Source organism: Myiozetetes cayanensis, unplaced genomic scaffold (genome assembly GCF_022539395.1).
Source record: "Myiozetetes cayanensis isolate MyiCay16 unplaced genomic scaffold, myiCay2020 scf9, whole genome shotgun sequence".
NCBI classification, from domain to species: Eukaryota; Metazoa; Chordata; class Aves; order Passeriformes; family Tyrannidae; genus Myiozetetes; species Myiozetetes cayanensis.
Window position 1 is genome coordinate 504,803 of NW_026088185.1, and position 18,184 is coordinate 522,986.

The following is an 18,184-nucleotide window of genomic DNA, read 5'->3' on the forward strand; positions in this document are numbered from 1 at the left end:
CTCCCCATTTCCTGGGGGAATTCCCACTGGGGCACTGCACCAGAGCTCGTTCCAGGTGGAAGGAGCCCCCAGAGGGTGGTTGGGCCCTGGAAGAGGCTCCTCAGGGTTTGGTCACAGCACCAAGAGCTCAGAGAATGCTCCCAGGGACAGGGTGGGATTGCTGGGCTGCCCCAAGCAGGGCCAGGAGCTGCCTGGATGGTCCTTGTGGATCCAGCTCCAGAGATTCTGTGATTCCCTCTGCCCACACCTTCACCCAGGAGCGCCCTGTTTGCACGGCAACTGAAAATCCAGGGGGAAAAGCCACCCCAAATAAGCCCCTTCCATGGCTTTGCCCCGACCCAACCCACCCCAACTCCCGCCCCTCCGCCCCGGAGCATGTCCATCCCGTGCTCCTGCAAAACATTAGGGATCCCCCAGCAAGGTGCCAAGAGGCTTTTACAACCTGTTTGCATCTCCCAGGCATGTTAACACCTCCATAAAGCCAGCACACGACTCGCAGGCACCGGGAAAACCGAAACCAGCTGCTCGCCTGGAGCGGGAACAGGGAAAAGCTGCTGCCTCCTCACCTGCTCACAGCTCCACATCCACCCCATCCCACCCAGCCAGGGCTCAGGAACGTCCTCTGCTTTTGCCACCTCAAGCTAAAAACAGGAGGGAAGGGGCCAGCTGGATATTCCAGGCCATGGAACTGAAGTAACAGGGAATAATCAGGGATTGGATTTTTCCTGCCCTCCATTTATCCGTGGCTCTGGGTAAAGAACATTTGTCAAGGCCTGTGGGGTAAATCCACAGGGATTGGAGCGACCTGGGCTAGTGGAAGGTGTCCCTGCCCGTGGCAGGGGGTTGGAATGAGATGAGCTTTTAAAGGTTCCTTCCAACCCAAACCAGTCTGGGATTTGATGATCTTTAAAGCCCCATCTGGAAAAACCCCCTTTGCCCACTGGATGAGCATGGGAAGAACATCTGGCAGAGCAAAACTGTCCAAAACATCAACTCCTACCACAGGGACCAGAAAGGACCTGAAGCAGTGAAGTAAAAGCAAGTACCAATTATCACCTGAGCTTTTTCCCAAGATCCCGAGGGACCACCATCTCTGCCCTCCTGATGCTGGGATTTTGACAGGGATTCCTCTACACTGACCCTGAGCCTTTAAGGAGCTGACCCTGAGATCCTGAGGAAAGGCTGTTGGCTCCCTGGAGAAGACACTTTCCTGGGAGCCCATGGCATGAAGAGGCACTGGGAATCAAAGGAGTGCAGGCACAGAATCTCCCAGTGGGAGTCTCCCACCTCAAGCCCAAAAGCCCTTTCTTCTCCCTTTCCCAGAGCTGGAAAGTGGATGTGGGAGGGATGGGATCTGGAGTCAAAGGGAGGTGGCAACTGCTGGTTGTCTGTGCCACCAGAAGAGGACAGAGGGAAATACCCCCAATTTTACTCACAAACTTCCCACAGGAGGGAAAGGCCAAGTGCCGGTACCAGAGAGAGACTTCCAGTATCCAGCAGGGAGAGGAAAGGCTCCAGCAGGGAGAGCCAGGAGCGTGGAACAGAGGAGTGACAGAGTTACACTTGTGCCAGCGGCTCCGGGATATATTGTATTTACTCAGCAACACCCACACACCTCGCTCAGCCTCATTCCCAGCAAATCCCCCTGGGGAGATGCGAGGGACACACAGAAACACCGCCCCTGAAATCCAGAAGGGCAGGAAAACATCCCAGGAGCGGGGAATGACGCGCACTCCGTGGGGAAAGGGTCGGGATCGGCACCCGGCCTCGGCAAACCGACCAAACCAAAGCGTCCAGGGAAGCAGCCGGCCGTCCTTTAGGTGTGTTCGTGGAGTAGAAACTGTTTAATGGGGTCTGGCACGGGCAGGATGTGGATGAGCTCCAGGCGGGATTTGCCGAGGGTTCTCCGGATGGCGATGCGGCACAGGGACAGGAGGCTGCGGGGACGGCCTGCAAGGAAAAACATGGAATCACTGAGGGGATGGCCTGCAAGGGAAAACATGGAATCACTGCGGGGGCGGCCTGCAAGGGAAAACATGGAATCACTGCAGGGGACAGCCTGCAAGGAAAACATGGAATCACTGAGGGGATGGCCTGCAAGGAAAACATGGAATCACTGAGGGGATGGCCAGCAAGGAAAACATGGAATCACTGAGGGGACAGCCTGCAAGGGAAACATGGAATCGCTGCAGGGATGGCCTGCAAGGGAAACATGGAATCACTGAGGGGACAGCCAGCAAGGGTAAACATGGAATCGCTGAGGGATGGCCTGCAAGGGTAAACATGGAATCGCTGCAGGGATGGCCTGCAAGGGTAAACATGGAATCACTGCAGGACAGGGACAACGGCACAAATCCTCCGCTCCGGGAACTCCAACCCCACTTACCCCTGGCTTCCCTGAACACCTCCAGCGCCTCGGGGTTGACTTTGACCCTCGCCGTGGACTCCAGGGCCAAGGCGTCCAGCTTGACCAGGCTGAGGTCTGCCCCGAAGTCGACGAGCAGGCGGACGAAGGCGGCGTCGCAGCCGTGGCGCAGCACGGCGTCCATCACGCACACGGGCGAGCCCCTGGAGAAGCCCTGCAGGTTGACGGGCCCGCAGCAGTTGAAGTCGGGGTCGGCCCCGGCGCGGAGCAGCAGCTGGAAGCACCGCAGGTTGTGGTAGGCGGCGCTGATGTACAGGGGGCACACCACCAGCGTGGTGAGGGGCCGCGACGAGAGTCCGCGGGCGGGAGGGTGGTGGTTCACGTCCACGTCCGCGCCGTACCTGCACGGGCACGGGGAAATGAGCGGCTCTGGGAACACCCGGCGAGGACCCTGCCTGTCTTTGGCACCTCTGGCTCCCACCGGCCATGAAGTGCCACCCTCAGGTGGGTCTGGAGGGGCTTCGGATTAGGGACAACCCGTCCGGCCACGGGAGGATCTTCCAGAAGCAAAGGATTTGGGAAGAGGAGGAGCAGCTGGGAAACATCTTCCCTTGCCCTCCTGTGTTGGGTTTGCATGGCCAGGCTTTGCTAGCTGGGGAAGGGGGGGGCTCCAAGGGTGTTTTTTCCAGAAGCTTTTCCATGTCCGGCAGAGGCACTTCCAGCTCCAGGATTGACCTGCCACTGGCCAAGGCAGAGCCCATCGGGAATGAGAGCAATGCCTCTGGGATAACACATTTAAGAAGGAAAAAAATAGATGGAGGATGAAACTGGAGCAGTTCCTGAAGGACTGACCCCATGGAATGGTGGAGACACTAATTCCATCTCCTTCCCACACAGCTTGGAGGGGAAGAAGGAGGAAGTCACCCCAGTCCCTAAGGAATGGCTGGTTTTAACCACTGCAGACTGAGCAAAGCCCTGCCCCTTCTGCACCATAGAGGGATAAAAGGTTCCCTCACCCACCAATTCCCCTCCCCAAATTGCAAACTGGGTGCTCAGAGATCCTTCTGGCTTCCTAAACACCATTATATCCCTTGCAGGAGCTGATAAAAACAAGGAAAATCCCAGGGGACAAACCCTGCCTCAGAACAAGCCCAGTTCTCGCTGAGACCAGCAACTCTTTAACCAAATCCTTCAATTCTGAGGGGGGGAAGAGTCCCAGCCACACCCAGAAACAGGGCTGAGACTCCTCCAAGAGCTGCCAATGGCACAGAGTGGATTTTCCACTTGAAATCAGATCCCAGGAGCATTTTGGATGGAGTGCCACTTCCATAGGGTGACCTCCTGAGCAGGGAGCAGGTATCCCTTCATTTCAGTCCTTCTTTTTTCCCCCAAAATCTGCAGAGGAAACCCTCAATTCCGAGCAAACCCCAAATTCTGCTTTGCCAGAGTCAGACAGGCACCTGAAGCAGCAGGGGGATGTGCCAGCTCTCCTTTTTCCCTGTTTTAACCTGGAAAAAGGATCCTCTCATCCTTGCCGGATCAGCCACTGCAACCCATCCCGTCCCCAGCCGTGAGGGAAGTCATCTCCCCCTGAAATATTTCCACCAGCTGCCTCCTGAAACAGATCACCATCCCCCAGATGTGTGGATTTCCTATCAATGGATAGGATTCCCCCTCCTCCTTGGGTCAGGAATGCTCAGGGATCCCCACTGTGCTATGGTGTGTGATTTTAAACCCAGAATTAACCAGGTGAGGTTTACACAACCTGACTCAGCTGGGCTGTCTGGGGCCTGCAATATTTCCTTATATCCCAGGAAAAGTGTCTTCCCCATGGCATTCCCTCTGCCAGCTCCAAAACCTCGGAGAGAGCTGCACCTTTAACTAAGCCACTGCCTGGACCTGTGAAATCCCTGCTCAGGGATATCTGACATTTTGGGCAATCTGACAATTTGGTATTAACTGAGCAGCCTTGGGAGAGACATTCCCAAATAAAAATAAAAAAAAAGGGACTGGACAAACTCCAGTTCATTTTTAAGCCTGAAAGTTTTCCAAAAATCTTGCTTTTAATATTGCTGGCAAGGTATCCTGAGGAGCAGACACATAAATTAAGGCACCAGCTCTCCCTGGGCTGCTGAAAATCCCATTTGCTGCATTCCAGCCTGCCTTGGGGGTGGGAGGTGGATCAGGGGAGATTTTTGGGAATCAACAAGCACATGGCGCTGGGGACATCCTGCTCTCAGCTTCCTGGGAAAGGAGCAAGGAGAGGGGGGATTGTGTTCCATTTTTCCTCCTTGCCAGCTTCCTGAAAGCTGCACTCAGTGAAAACTCACTCCCCTGTCGTGGTTTTGCCAACATGTGTCACCTCAAATTATGGGAATAGCTGTGACCACCCCCTGGAAACCCGGAATTCAGACTGTCCAAAGGGGGTACCCCCAGCACGACTCCAGGACCCCACCAGGGACAAGCCCAGGGTGAAGAAGGACCAGTGGGACACCGCTGGATGCACAGCTGGGGATGATCTCCTGCTTGGTGTCCCTCTCTCCTCCCCACCCCAGCTCTTTTCTGCTGCTTTCCATCTCCCTCCCTCACATTTACTGTGCCCTAAAATCCCTGTTGTGGATTCAGCACAGGGCCCGAACCACATCTGCTGCCACACCTGGGTTTGGATAGAGGCACCTCTTGACAGCCACACCACGACAACCCCTGTCCCCACTCCAGGCTGTCCCTGAGCTCCCACCTGAGGAGCTCCTGCACGATTTCTGTGCCATAACCACCCCTGTCCCCACTCCAGGCTGTCCCTGAGCTCCCACCTGAGGAGCTCCTGCAGGATGTCCAGCCCTGTCCCCACCCCAGGGTGTCCCCAGCTCTCACCTGATGAGCTCCTGCACGGTGTCCAGCCCTGTCCCCAGCTCCCACCTGATGAGCTCCTGCAGGATGTCCAGCCCTGTCCCCAGCTCTCACCTGATGAGCTCCTGCAGGATGTCCAGCCCTGTCCCCAGCTCTCACCTGATGAGCTCCTGCAGGATGTCCAGCCCTGTCCCCACCCCATGGATGTCCCCAGCTCTCACCTGATGAGCTCCTGCAGGATGTCCGCCCGCCCCACTCTCGCCGCGTGGTACACGGGAGTGCTGCGGTGGTGGCGGCTCCCGTTGGGATCAGCCCCGGCCTCCAGCAGGATCTTGGCGCACTCCAGGTGCCCGTTGACCACGGCCACGTAGAGGGCTGTCTGTCCCTTGACGTCCACCAGGTCGATCTCGGCCCCTTTCTGCAGCAGGAAGTCCACGCAGGGCCCGTGGCCGGCGGTGGCCGCGATGCGCAGGGGGGTGCAGGGCAGCCACCCGCAGCACCACACCGACTTCTCGTTGATCCGGCTGCACCACGGCGAGAACCGGGCGTTAGAGAGGCCTTCCAGCTCCCAGAGGGGACGCTGGGCCAGCCCAAACTGCCCCTGGCACACGGGCACTGAGCAGGCTCCCCGGGGCGGCGGCCGCGGTCCTGGGGCTGTCCCGTTCGGACACACCTCAGGGACAGGGGGGATTGTTGGGGTGGCCTGGGCAGGGCCAGGGGTGGGGTCAGGTGATCCCTTCCAGCTCAGGATATCCCTGGATTTTTGGCACTTTTTAGCAGCCCTGTCAGTAACCTGAGAGGTGCTGGACGGAGACATAGCCGGGAGCAGGGCCTGGAATTCGGGCTTGCTCCCAGCTCTGCCCCAAAACTCAGGCAAAGTCATCAGTAAAGAACATAAACCACTGCCCTACTCCCCTTTGGCAGGGAAATATCCCACACTGCTGTGGCTGCCCCACCCCTGGAAGTGTTCAGGGCCAGGTTGGAGCAACCTGGGACAGTGGAAGGTGTCCCTGCCCATGGAACAGGACAAGCTTTAGGGGCCTCCCAACCCAAACCAGTCTGTGATCCCATGGCTCCATGAAATCAGCAGTGACCAAGCTGGGGATCACAACCAAGCTGCTCCAAAGGGTGCAGAAAGCCACCAAAGCAGCAGGGAAATGGCAAGAGGACACAGGACAAAGGGAGAAAAATATGGAAAATGTTGGGATGCAGCTGTGTCACAGCACCAGAAACACCCACGCTCAGCCAGGGACCACGGCATGACATAATCACAAATCCAGGGAAACTCGGTTTGGGAGGTCCAGCCATCCTAAGAAAGGGCATCCAACCCTTGCTGGATGGCTGGACAGGGATAAGGGTCTTTTCCAATTTACAGAAAGAGATGGCTCTGGAAAAGGAGCAGTATAACCCCCCACATCGAGCCCTAAGCTGTGGAGTCTTAAAATCAAAGTGCTCCCTTTATCCTTGGGGATTTGGGGAACTCCAGATCCACCCCCACAACCAAAGACATCCCTTCCCTGCTCCCTCCATCACCTGTGTGATGGTGCTGTGGGCCCAGCCCTCCTCTTCCTGTCAAACTCTGCTTTTTCCTGCACAGAACCCCTCAGGCCAAGGGTCCAAAGAGCCCCAGCTGCCCAGGGGGCAGAAAGAGGGTTTGGCTCATTCTCCTTTTTTGCTGAATTGACACTTTTTTGAGGCCAGGACACACTTAGCCCTCCAAGCAGATTTCTCCAAGGTGCAGGAAAATTACTTATTATTCATTATTATTACTTAACTATCCCCAGGGTTAGCAATGGGCAGAGTTTGTAACATGGGGTGTTTTGGGTTCATAGCTGATTGTGATCCCTTCTGTGCGTTTTTCCCGCTATCCATGGGCTGCTGTTTTCATGGGATCACATTCCTACCCTGATCTGAAAAGAGTTTGTGCCTGGCCACCACCTCTGTGTGTGAGATCTGTGTCCTGGGAGACCAGGGGGGATGATCTAGGGAGTGGAGCATCCTCCCACCCTGACATCTCTCCCACAAAACCCCTCATCCCTGGAAGTGTCCAAGGCCAGGTCGGAGGGAGGTGGGAGTTCAGCGGGAGGTGTCCCTGCCCATGGCAGGGGGTGGGACTGGATGAGCTTTAAGGTCCCTCCTGACCCAAACCACTCTATGGAAAACAGGTTGAGATGACAGTCCCTAAAGGTGCAGGCTGTGGGGACAGAGACAGAGCATCCTTGAAGACACGTCTCCCCAAAAAAGTGAGATGAAATGGGGGTCCCCAAAAGGCACAGCCTGTGGGGATGGAGAGTGGAGCATCCTCCCACCCTGACGCCTCTCCCGTGAAAACCCCATCCCTGGAAGTGTCCAGGGCCGGCTTGGAGCAACCTGGGCTGGTGGGAGGTGTCCCTGCCCGTGGCACGGGGCGATGGAACGAGATGATCCTTACGGTCCCTCCCGACCCAGCCCGCTCTGCGCGCACCGGGGTGCGATGGGGTCCCCAAAAGGCGCCGGGACGCACCATCGCGGCAGCCGCGGGAGCTCGCCGTGCCCCCCGAGGGTCTCCCCAACCTCCCCCCCGGGAGCTCTGCTCACCTCTGGAAGCTCTCGTCCTGGAGCAGGCTGCGCAGGGTGGGCAGGTCCCCCACGAAGGCGGCGTCGTGCAGCCGGGTGTCCTCGCAGTGCTCCAGGGGGTGGTCGCAGAACTGCTCCCGCAGCCATTCCTTCAGGTTCCGACCTGCGCTGGAGGGAGACACGGCGGGGAGCCGGGATGAGCCCCGGGATGAGCCCTGTGTGTGTGTCCCGGCACAGCCCCCCGAGCCCCCTGCCCACGGTACCTGCCCGGGGCGGCGGGGGGTCCCCGCCCTCCGCCATCTCTCCCCGCCGGCCCCGCTCGCCCTCCCTCCCTCCGGCCCTCCCTCCCCGCCTCTCTCCCTCCCTCCCTCTCTCCCTTCCCGGCCTGATTGGCGCCCGGTCGCTTCCTGCCTGGGCGTTAAGGTGGATTTTCCCGGCGCTCCGGGGGCATCTCCCGAGCCTTTCCTCCTTCAGCGGGAGGAGCCGGCCGCCAGCGCCTCAGCATCCCCCGTGTTCCTCCGGGAACCGCGGCTCCTGCTTCCAGCGGCGCTCCGCGGAGCAGCTGGGGTGGAAAAAGACCCTTTCCTGATCTCCATCCTGAGCCTCCCCTGGCGCAGCTCCGGCCGTGCCCGCGGGTCCCGTCCCTGTCCCGCAGAGCTGCCCCCCGTGAGACCCCCATGGGTCTCCGCTCCCTTCTCCTGCTGAACAATCCGAGTGCCCTCAGCCGCTCCTCGGCCGGCTTCTCCTGCAGACCCTGCGCCACCTTCACGGCCTTTCCTCGGGCACTCCGATAGCTCTGCATCCTCCTTACCGCCCTGGCACAGAGCCTTTAGAACACGCCCTCGCTCCTGAGTGCCCGGGTTTGAGTGCCCGCTGTCAGCGGGGAATGGTGGGGGTGCTTCCAACCCGTTCCCTTGGCCCGCTGGAACAGCAGAAGCAGATTGGGGTGGATGGGAATCTCAGAAACCACCTTGCCCTGCCTGCAGCCCTTATGCCATTAGATGAGGCAAAACTGAGGCCAGGAATTCCTTCCTCGGTTTCCAACCCCAGTTTACAGCTCTATCCCGCTCCACGTCCACTCCAGCAGCCAGGCACATCCCATTTCCCTGGTGGCAGCACAAGACAGACCAGAGCAGCTTTCCAGCCCCTGCTTGATTGAATGGGAGTAGATTTAATGGGAATAGATTTAATGAGCTCCTCCAGCTGCAAAGTGTGCCCAGCAACAGGGGCTCATCCAGAGGAAAAAGCATTTCTGTCCGTGGGCTTTTATTTCCTTCAGAGCTGACTCTTCTCCCTGTGGACAGAGGGAAGAAAGGGGAGCAGAGCACACAGCAGTGTTTACTTGCATTATGGTTGCTGTCCCTGTGGGCAAAGCAGAGCCCCAGAGAGGAATAAAGTGATGGATAAACAGGGCAGATGAAGCTGGAATCGCTCATGGTTTGAGGTCCCTTCAGTTCTACAGCAAATGCCTCTGTTCAGCCACTGTCTCCTCTCCCAGCCCCATGTTTATAAGTATTTGTGTTCTCACAGACATACTGCAGTGAGGGCAGAAGGTTCTTACACACCATACCCCACTGTGTTTTCCAGCAGGTTATCTCCTGAACCAGGCTTTTTTCCCTCTCTGTTTTTCCCCATTAAACTCACGTGCAAACCAGCCCATCCCAAGCTGTCCTCATGAGTTCTTGTGCTGGGGTGGTGGAAAGGGCGTGACTGTGCTGTCTCAGCCTCCAGCTCGGGAATTCCCTGGGTGTTCAGGAGAAATCCCACGGAGAAATACACTCAACTGCCGATCTCTGTCACCGAGAGGGGAAGGCAGAACTTTGCAAACAGGTCAGCAGTTGGCCAAGACCTTGGAATTGCTTTTCCCAAGTCTGGAGAAAGAGTTTTGCCCAGCACAGCTGACTGCTCCCACCAGATCCATCCCTCACAAGCTGAGGGCACAGCCTGTGCTCCGGGAGCTTGGACTGGATGATCTCCTGAGGTTCCTTTCAGCCTGGATTAGTCCATAACAATAACAATAATAATAACAGCAACAATAATGATAAATAATAATAACAATAACAAAATAATAATAATGTCAGTGCTTCCTGGAACTGGGACAGTGCTGAGGTCCATGGACTGTTTCCAAAGGGAGTTGCTGCCTGATGAGGTCCCCCAGTGCCACCAGACAGCGGATCCAGAGGAACTGGGTCCTGCTGGCTCCCTGTCCTGAAGGACATCGCTGCCAGAACCCTTCCCTGGCCATGCCCACCCCCAGGAGGGAGAAGCAGGCAGGGAAGGTGGGCTCACCTTGTCCCCCCTTCCCTCCATTCCAGCAGTGTGTTATCCACGGGTGGCCTTTCAGGCTGATCCCACCCCGCCTGGAAATTGGAGCCTCCAGGAGGAGGAGGAGAAGGAGGAGGAGGAGGAGGCTTCCAGGATCTAAAAATAGCCCCTTATCCAACACAGCCAACACACACTGACTTGCCCCTCAGGCAGGACCTTTCCTCCACTCCCAAACCCTGAAGTGACAAAAAGAAACAAGGAAAGGAAGAGAGGAAGGAGGAAGGAGGAAAGGAGGAGGAGAGGAGGGAAGGAGGGAAAGAGGGAAGGGAAGAAAAGAAAGGCAAGGCAAGGGAAGAAAAAGAAAAAAGATAACTCCTCTTAATGCTCCAGAGGAGCCCTCAATCACCCCTCCAGGTTCCCCACCAAGTGATTGAAAAGGACAATTATTTACACCCAGTGCTAACACCAGTGGTTAGTCCCCCCACCACTGCCCTTTTCCAGAGGCACCAACACCTTCTAAATCCCTCAAGGTTCCTCCCAGACCTGCCAGGTAGCAGGAAAAAAAAAAAAAGCTGTGCCAGAGTCCCAGTCACGGGAAAGGAAGAAAGAAAGGAAGGAAAGGGGGGGGAAGAACAAATGCCGTGACCAGAACTGTAATTCACACTTAGCTCAGCCCATAAAACTTCTCCCTCCCTGGATCTAAGCCAAGGGCTTGGATTTTTAGTGAACTCTGAAGTGAAGTGGTCCTGGTGATAAATACATCTGGGGGGAAAGAGGGAGGGGGGGAAATCCTTCATCCCCCCCATTTTTAGCACAGCTCAGGGGTTTTCTGGGGAATTTGTGTGGTGGACATAAAGACACACATTAAGAGGAAAACAGGGATGAGAGATGGGAGGAGGATTTGATTGCAGCCTCCAGGCCTGTCTTTAGGGCTGTAACCACAGAGATGACAACAGGAAGGTTGCTTGGAGTGCAGGGAGTTAATTATGCTGCAAATGAGCCTTGATGGGCCGAAACAGGAGTGTCCTGAGGGAACAGAGGCAGGACTGATGAACTGTAACCTTCCAGCAGGTGTCCAGGGCTTTGCTCCTTCCATCCTGACCAGGAGAAGGTGAGTGGAGATCACACTGTAACACCCCAGTAACCACCAGGATAAACAAAGGTCCTGGAATCAGGGAATATCCTGAGCTGGGAGATCCAGGAGCCTGGACCTGCATGGTCATGGATGGCCATGGATGGGGGATGCCAGCCCCAACATGGTCCCAAAGGAAAGTTTACAGTGGCTTCACCATTTCTTTTGTGGAAAAATGGCCCAAACCCCTGAGTATTTCCTACTGGCTGTGCCCAAAGAGGGGTGGGTCACACACCTCTGATCCTTGGAGCCTTCCTGGGAGGTATTTTAAGCCCTGACCACTGGATGCCAGTTTAGAAGGAAACAGGACAATGGTTGTCCTACACATCCCTTTCATATCTCCCAGGAAAATTATGGAATCACCTGAGAGAGCTGGATTCCTTGGGATGGCCTGAGAGAGAGCAGGATTTCCTACCCCCATGTCCTGGAAAGCACAGCCAGAGGTGCTGGAAAAGGCACTCAGCTCTCATCCCAGGGCTTCCAGTAGAAGCTCTGGAATTGTGACTGGGAAGGCCAAAATGAAAGAACTAAACAGATGAGTTGGTTTTAATCTGATGCTTTGGGAAATCACTCCCAGGATGGGAATTCCAGGTCAGGAGAGACCTGGTGTCCCAACACTTCATTGCTGCTGTGCCACGTCCTGTGCCTGGTGGCTTTGGCTGGAGGTCTCTCAGGCAAGGAAAGTGGTTTATTCTGGGAATGTTCAGTGCCAGGCCCAAAGGGAACAGGACTCACCGTGAACTCCTGGCATTGGAATGCACCCAAATTTTCTCCATCCCTCCGTCCATCCATCCATCCATCCTCGCTGCACCTCGGGGTCCCAAACCAGTGTTTGTCTCCTGAAACACAGAGAGAGGAAACAGTGAAGATTTCATGGTGGTGTTGGGCATTTCTGGACAGAGCACACCGGGAAGGGGGGGAGCTCTGTCCGAAGGCAGAAAGCTCCCTGACCTGAGCAGCAAGGCCTGTGGGAAAAGAGGAGCCTGCTCCATAATGTGCTCCCATAAACAGATGGATTAAGCCAGCTCTCCAGGCCGTATCTGCCCTGCAAGTGCTTGACTTTCCCACCTTAACACCGGGCTCGTTCTCCCAAAGTCCCTGGAAGTGCAGCCGGCTGTGCAGTGCTGAGTGAGCGCAGCCCTTCCCGCCTGCCCCGGCATTCCCAGCCGGCACAAGGGGCTCTTTATGGAGCTCTCCGGGCACACACGACCTGCAGCAGCAGAGAAAAACAAACATCCTGCTCTTGGAAGTGCCTCCCACAATTTCATTAAGCTCCCGAGGAGCCGGATGTGTATTTATTGAATTGAGCCTTCGGAGAAGCAAAAAGAGGGGGGAAAAGAAGCCCCCGGGCAGTTCCAGGGAAGGGGGGATTGAAGGGAACTAAACAAAGCAAGAACCACTTCCCCCCCCACCCTCCCCACTCAACCCCCAGTGCTAAAAAAAGACCCGAAAAGCCGTGATTTCCCTGGACACGCCGCGGGGTCGGAACAATTACCCGGAGAAAGGTGTCTCTGGGAAGGGGGGAGGCAGGAATCCCGAGCGGCTCTCCAGGCAGCGGCATTCCTGCCTGTTTGACAGCGGCCGCTGCGCTCCGAGGTGCGGTGTGAACATAAAACACTCGCCCCGTTGTTTCCCTGCTCCCGGCCCCGCTCCCACCGGCGGTGGCACAGCTAATTAGGGAATGACAATTAACTCTCCACACGTCCGGCCACCTCCCTCTGCTCCCGGGGAAGGGGGTTCTGCTTCCAGGGGTTTGGAAAAGATCATTTTTTCCTCTGGTTATTTTGTCTCTCTTGGTAAGTGGAAGCGGCTCCGGAGTTGTTTAAAATGGCTCGGTTTACCAAAAATCAGCTCCCAGGCTTGGGGCTCCCTGAGGTCGCAGCCTCCCCATCCCTGGAAGTGTCCAAGGACGGGGCTTGGAGCAACCTGGGATAGTGGGAGGTGTCCCTGCACGTGGGATGAGCTTTAAGGTCCCTTCCAATGGAAACAATTCCATGATTCTGTATAAAAAACAACCCTGAGGGCTGTGCTGGTCCTTCTTCCAGCCTCTCCTGCCAGTGATGCTTTTAACAAATGACCCAAATTTCCTCCTCTCTCCACTCAAAACCAGGTCATGGGGTGGGGGGATGTCAGAAATGTCCCCCTGATGGGCTTGAGAGAGCCACAGCAAATAAAACCCAAGGGACTGACCCCATGGAGGAGGGACCCACGGGACAGCAGGGATGGACTCACTGGAGAGGAACATCCAGGACTGTGTCCCATGGGATGGACTCACTGGAGAGGAACATCCAGGACTGTGTCCCGTGGGATGGACTCACCCCTAGTTCTGGGTTCCTGGATCAGCACAAAGCCCTCAGGGTTTGGTTCCTCAAAGGTGGGATGTTGGAGCCTGGCACAGCACAGGGACCTCTGCCTTTCCTTCCTTTGGTCAATGGAAAACTCCATGAAAATGGAAAAACTGAAAGGGAGACGAAATAAAATGAAATAAAGAATGAAAGCTAAAAAATAAATTAAACAACAACAACAACCACCACCCTAAAAAAAACCCAAATAAAAACCAAATAAAACCTAAACTAAATAACAAATGAAAAATTGATAGGAAAGCAAAATAAGATGAAATAAATAATAAAAGCTAAAAATTAAATTAAAATAAAAATGAAAAAAATTAGAAAACTAAAAAAAAATTAAAAAACTAAATAAAAACTAAACTAAATAAGTAACAGAAAAACTAAATAAAAAAAAGTAATAAACGGAAACTAAAAAGTAAGTTAACCCCCCTCCCAAAAATAAAAAACTGAACTAAATAAAACAAAAGAAAAATAAAAGGAAAAGTAAATCAAAATAAAATAAATAATTAAAATTAAAAAGTAAATTAAAAAACAACAAACCCTTAAAAACTAAAAAAAACCCCACCAAACTCTTAAACCCCTAAAGAAACTAAATAAAGACTCAACTAGATAAAAATGAAAAAACTAGACAGAAAACTAAATAAAATAAAATAAATAAGTGAAAATTGAAAAGTAAATTTAAAAAGCCTGAAAAAAACCTAAAAAACCCTAAAAAAACCCTAACCCTAACCCTAACCCTAACCCCCCCCAAATAAATAAACCCTAATCTAAATAAAAAAATTACGAAAAATGTAATAAAATAAAATGAATAAATACATGAAACTAAAAAATAAATTAAAAAAAAAACCTACCCCCCAAATTAAAAAAAAACCCAACCTAAATAAAACCTAAACTAAATAACTAACAAAAAAACTAAATAAAATAAAATAAATAAGTGGAAACTAAAAAGTAAATTAAAAAAACCCAGGGCCATAACAATAATAATAATAACTCAGGCTGGAAGATCAAGCAGACAAAGGCATCATCAGGAAATTGTTTAAAAAGCCTTATGTTGCTCCAGGAATGTTGTCCCACCTTCCCTGAGCCGCTCCTGCTCTCCCTGGGATTAACAAACCTATCATTTGCCTTGTTTGGACCTGTCACTGGAGCCCCCAGGGCACCCCCAGGCCCTGGCCAGGGCAAACAGGACAGTCCTGACCCCAAACCTGGGGTTTGGCTGCCCCCAACACCACTTGGCTCCTCCTGCCCTGGAGAGTTGTCCCAGGGATCACCCCCAGGGTTAATTCCTGGTGGGAATTCACTTCTGAGCTCTGGCTTGGAAACCCATCCCTGGAAGTGCCCAAGGCCACCTGGAGCAGCCCGGGCTGGTGGAAGGTGTCCCTGCCTGTTGGGACTGGGGGAGTTTTAGGGTCCCTTCCAACCCAAGCCACTCTGTGATTGATTCCATGTCCAGTTTGCAGCTGCCGGGAGACAGGGAGGAAGATCCCTGGAATCACACATGCCCATGTGGATTGATCCCTGCTGGCAGCACTGGGAGGATGGGGAGGTCTGGGGCTTTGCAGTGGGGCAGGTGAAGGTGTGGCAGGTCCACACTTGAACACTGGACACCACAAAGGGCACTTTGCACTTGCACAGAACGAGGGCAACTTTTCAGGAATTGAACCCCAAAGGGCACCAGACACTTCCCACAAAAACACTCCCTGCTTGGCAAATCTCAGCCCTAACTGGGCACCAGACACTTCCCACAAAAAACACTCCCTGCTTGGCAAATCTCAGCCCTAACTGGGCACCAAAATCTGCACTGAACATCCCAACACTCCCCAAATCGCTGTGCAACAACCCCCTGTCCCACAGCTCCATCCCTGCAGGTGAGTGGCACTCACCCTCTGCCACCTCCAGGGCTCTGGGAAGGACTTCATCCCTCCTGGAGGGGCTCCAAGCACACTTGGGACTCACCCTCTCCCTCCTGCACCCCACAGAAGTTTCCCCCAAAGCCCAGGCACTCACTGGGAGCAGCTGGATGCCTTGGGGTGGTCCTGCTGCTCGGGGAGAGCCCACCAAAGGTGCAAAGGCAGCCCGTGATACCTGAGAAAGTGCCATTTTCGTGGGATAACACCTTTCCCCCGCAGCTCCCGGTGGCTCCAGCAGCAGGAATAAAGCCCAGCACAATAGAACAGTCTTTAGCTGCGAGGCAGCCGGGGCTCCCACCCTTCATTCTGGCTCCAGAGGACAAGGATCCCATTAATGGGAGCTCCCAGTTTCCAGCCCGGGGCAGTTAAACACAAAGCCGGCCCTTTCCTGACACTCCCGAGCACGGGAGGGAAATGCCGGGGCTGAAACTGGAGGAGAAGCCCTCTCCCTGCTCCCAGCTTACCTGATCAGCCACCTTGGGTGGCCTGGGAATGCCTCCCAGCTCCAGGGCTGGCCTCCAGCACAGCATCCCACCAGGGATGCTGAGGCCACCGAGGCTCTCCTGTGCCTCATCCCACTGCCCTCAGGGTGGGGACACAGCTTTCCCACTGAAATCCTGCCACTGCTGGAAAATCTCCACTGGCTCAGCAGTGATTTCCCCAGAGGAGTCTGTCCTGCCTGGGATGGGAACTGGGGCGTGATCTCTCCCTGTCCTCTGTGGTTGTGGGGGGAGTGGAAGGTGTCCTTGCCCTTGGCACCATGGGATGAGCTTCGAGGTCCCTTCCAACCCAAAGCCCTCCAGGACTGTGAAAGCCCAGCTCACAGTGCTCCAGCTGCTCACTCCCAATCCATCAGCGCCACTTGTCATTCCTGCCCCTTCCTGCACTCCAGGCACTGCTGCTGACCCAGGACCTACCTCAGGTTCCCTCCATTTCCAGCTTTGGAACGTGCATTGGAAGCTGTGCCCGGATTTTGTTTGAACTGGATTGGAAAACTTCCTTTCTCCCTCTCCAGGCTGAAGCCAGGCCAGTTTGGAACCTCCTGCACCTTCTCATCCAAACAGCTTCTCCTTCCCAGCCGTGGATCCCCAAGCACAGCCCGCCCTTGGGCTCCAGAGAGCGCTCCAAAAAGCAGAGGAACCTGAAAGCAGAGAAGAAATGAAGCATCTCCTGCCTCCAACCTGATCCAGGGGAAAGCTCTGGGAGCCAGAGAGTGATCCCTGTGGCCAGGCTGCCGGCCCAGGAACTGGGAGAAGCTCCAAGGCTGTCCCGCTTCCCATCCGCTTCCCTCTGCACCGGCTCAGTCCCCTGGAACAGAAGGAGCTCTGTCCAAGTGCCCCTTTGCCATGAAATCCATGCAAGCCCTGCCAGGTTAGATCCCACTCACCTGGAACGGGCTCCTCTGCCTTCCGGGGATTCTGTGGATGGAACCCTGTGACCCCAATGTTCCTGAGATCCACCAAAAATCGGGATTTTTCAGAGAAAAATGGAACTTTTATGAGGGGAACAGGATTTTTTAGGGGGGAAAGGAAATTGTGGTTTTCTGGGAATTAAATGAGGACTTTTTGGGAGGGAAGTGGTTTTTTGGGTGTAAAATGGGTTTTTTTTGGGGGGGAATGGGGGGCTGGGGAAAAAAATGGACTTTTTCTGGGAAGGAAATGGGGATTTTTTTTTGGAGGGGATTGGGTTTTTTGGGAGGAAAATGAAGATTTGGGGGAGGGAAATAGGGATTTTTTGGGGGAAATGGGGTTTTCAGGGAGGGAAAGGCCAAGAACCCCCAGGGACAAGAGCAGGGACAGGAGGAGCAGGAGGAGGGTGTGGGGAAGTGAACACTTCATGGAATAGCTGAGGGAAAGGAAAAGTCAGGATTTCAATCCTGTTTAACCCAGGGCAGAGCTGAGGTCTCTGGAGAACACCCAGAACGTCCTGGGGCTGCTCCAGCTGGATGTTGTGGATGCAGGAGGGGCGTGGAAGGGGAGCCAAGGGGTGACAAAGGGAGACAAAGCCAAAGGGGGACAGGGGACAAATCTCCTGTGCCCTCCAAGGGTGGATTTTAACACTGGGGAGCTCTGAGGGGCTCTTGGGGACAAACACCACCTGAGCAGGACCCTGGTGGGTCTGCAGGTCCAGACAGCAGAAAAGAAACCAAGAAGCCAAAAAAACCCCAAAAAACCACAAAAAACCAACCCCAAAAAACCCTCCATAGAAACATCAAACAGTAAGGAAAAATAAGGCCATTGGCACTTCATCCATGATCCAAGCAACTAAAAACCCTGGGAACAGCCCTGCAGGGGACTAAAGCCCTGCACCCAGTTGTGTCAAATAGCACTGCTGCAGGTTTAGGAGTGACCAAAGCTGGAGTCTCCTGGGCAGAACACCCAGAGGGCACGAGGAAAACACTCCTGACACCTGCAGCTCACTGAGAAAAACATCCCTGGAGTTATTCCCACAGACAGAGTCACCAGGACACCCACTGGGGAGGAAACAGGTGCTTAAACTAATCCTTTCCACAGGAACATATGCAGTAAAAATGGAATTAACACCTGTGCAGATAAAACACTTCAGCTCCCTGACAGGGTGATGCTCCAACCGCGTTTTCACTTGGTCCTCACCAGATTCCTGATAGCTCTGAGCAGGGTTCAGGAACCTTCTGCCATTACTGAATCCCCATTTATCCTGTACCTCGTGGAGATGAGGAGAAGGAGATGTTGGGAGAAGTGGCCGCAGAGGGAAAGAGGGCTCTGAAAACCTGGGAAGGAGA

At 54.5% G+C, this 18,184-nt stretch overlaps 2 protein-coding genes across 2 annotated transcripts; both read right to left on the reverse strand.

Moving 5' to 3' along the window:
- Positions 1-388: 388 nt before the first annotated feature.
- ASB1 (ankyrin repeat and SOCS box containing 1) lies at positions 389-8,570 on the reverse strand. The gene is made up of 5 exons (XM_050339859.1): positions 8,487-8,570; positions 7,790-8,031; positions 5,434-5,736; positions 2,387-2,766; positions 389-1,950 (listed from the first exon to the last, which is right to left on the reverse strand). The coding sequence occupies exons 1-5, from the start codon at positions 8,568-8,570 to the stop codon at positions 1,817-1,819; spliced, it is 1,143 nt and encodes a 380-aa protein (XP_050195816.1). The 3' UTR covers positions 389-1,816.
- Positions 8,186-18,094, reverse strand: LOC126652752 (uncharacterized). The gene is made up of 7 exons (XM_050339860.1): positions 18,084-18,094; positions 16,811-16,872; positions 16,341-16,713; positions 13,484-13,587; positions 12,234-12,375; positions 11,901-12,004; positions 8,186-10,269 (listed from the first exon to the last, which is right to left on the reverse strand). Exons 1-7 carry the CDS (start codon positions 18,092-18,094, stop codon positions 10,190-10,192), a joined length of 876 nt encoding a protein of 291 aa, XP_050195817.1. The 3' UTR covers positions 8,186-10,189.
- Between the last annotated feature and the right edge of the window lie 90 nt (positions 18,095-18,184).

Excerpts from the sequence above, each read along its gene's own strand:
- ASB1 (XM_050339859.1), bottom strand. The coding sequence starts at position 8,570 with ATGCAGAGCTATCGGAGTGCCCGAGGAAAGGCCGTGAAGGTGGCGCAG. Across the intron at positions 8,032-8,486 it reads CGGCCGAGGAGCGGCTGAGG|GTACCGTGGGCAGGGGGCTC; the intron begins GCACTCGGATTG and ends CGCCCCGGGCAG. Across the intron at positions 5,737-7,789 it reads CAGGACGAGAGCTTCCAGAG|CCGGATCAACGAGAAGTCGG; the intron begins GTGAGCAGAGCT and ends GCCGTGGTGCAG.
- LOC126652752 (XM_050339860.1), bottom strand. Across the intron at positions 16,714-16,810 it reads GGCAGAGGAGCCCGTTCCAG|AGGGAAGCGGATGGGAAGCG; the intron begins GTGAGTGGGATC and ends GAGCCGGTGCAG. Across the intron at positions 13,588-16,340 it reads GGAAATGGAGGGAACCTGAG|GAAGGAAAGGCAGAGGTCCC; the intron begins GTAGGTCCTGGG and ends CATTGACCAAAG.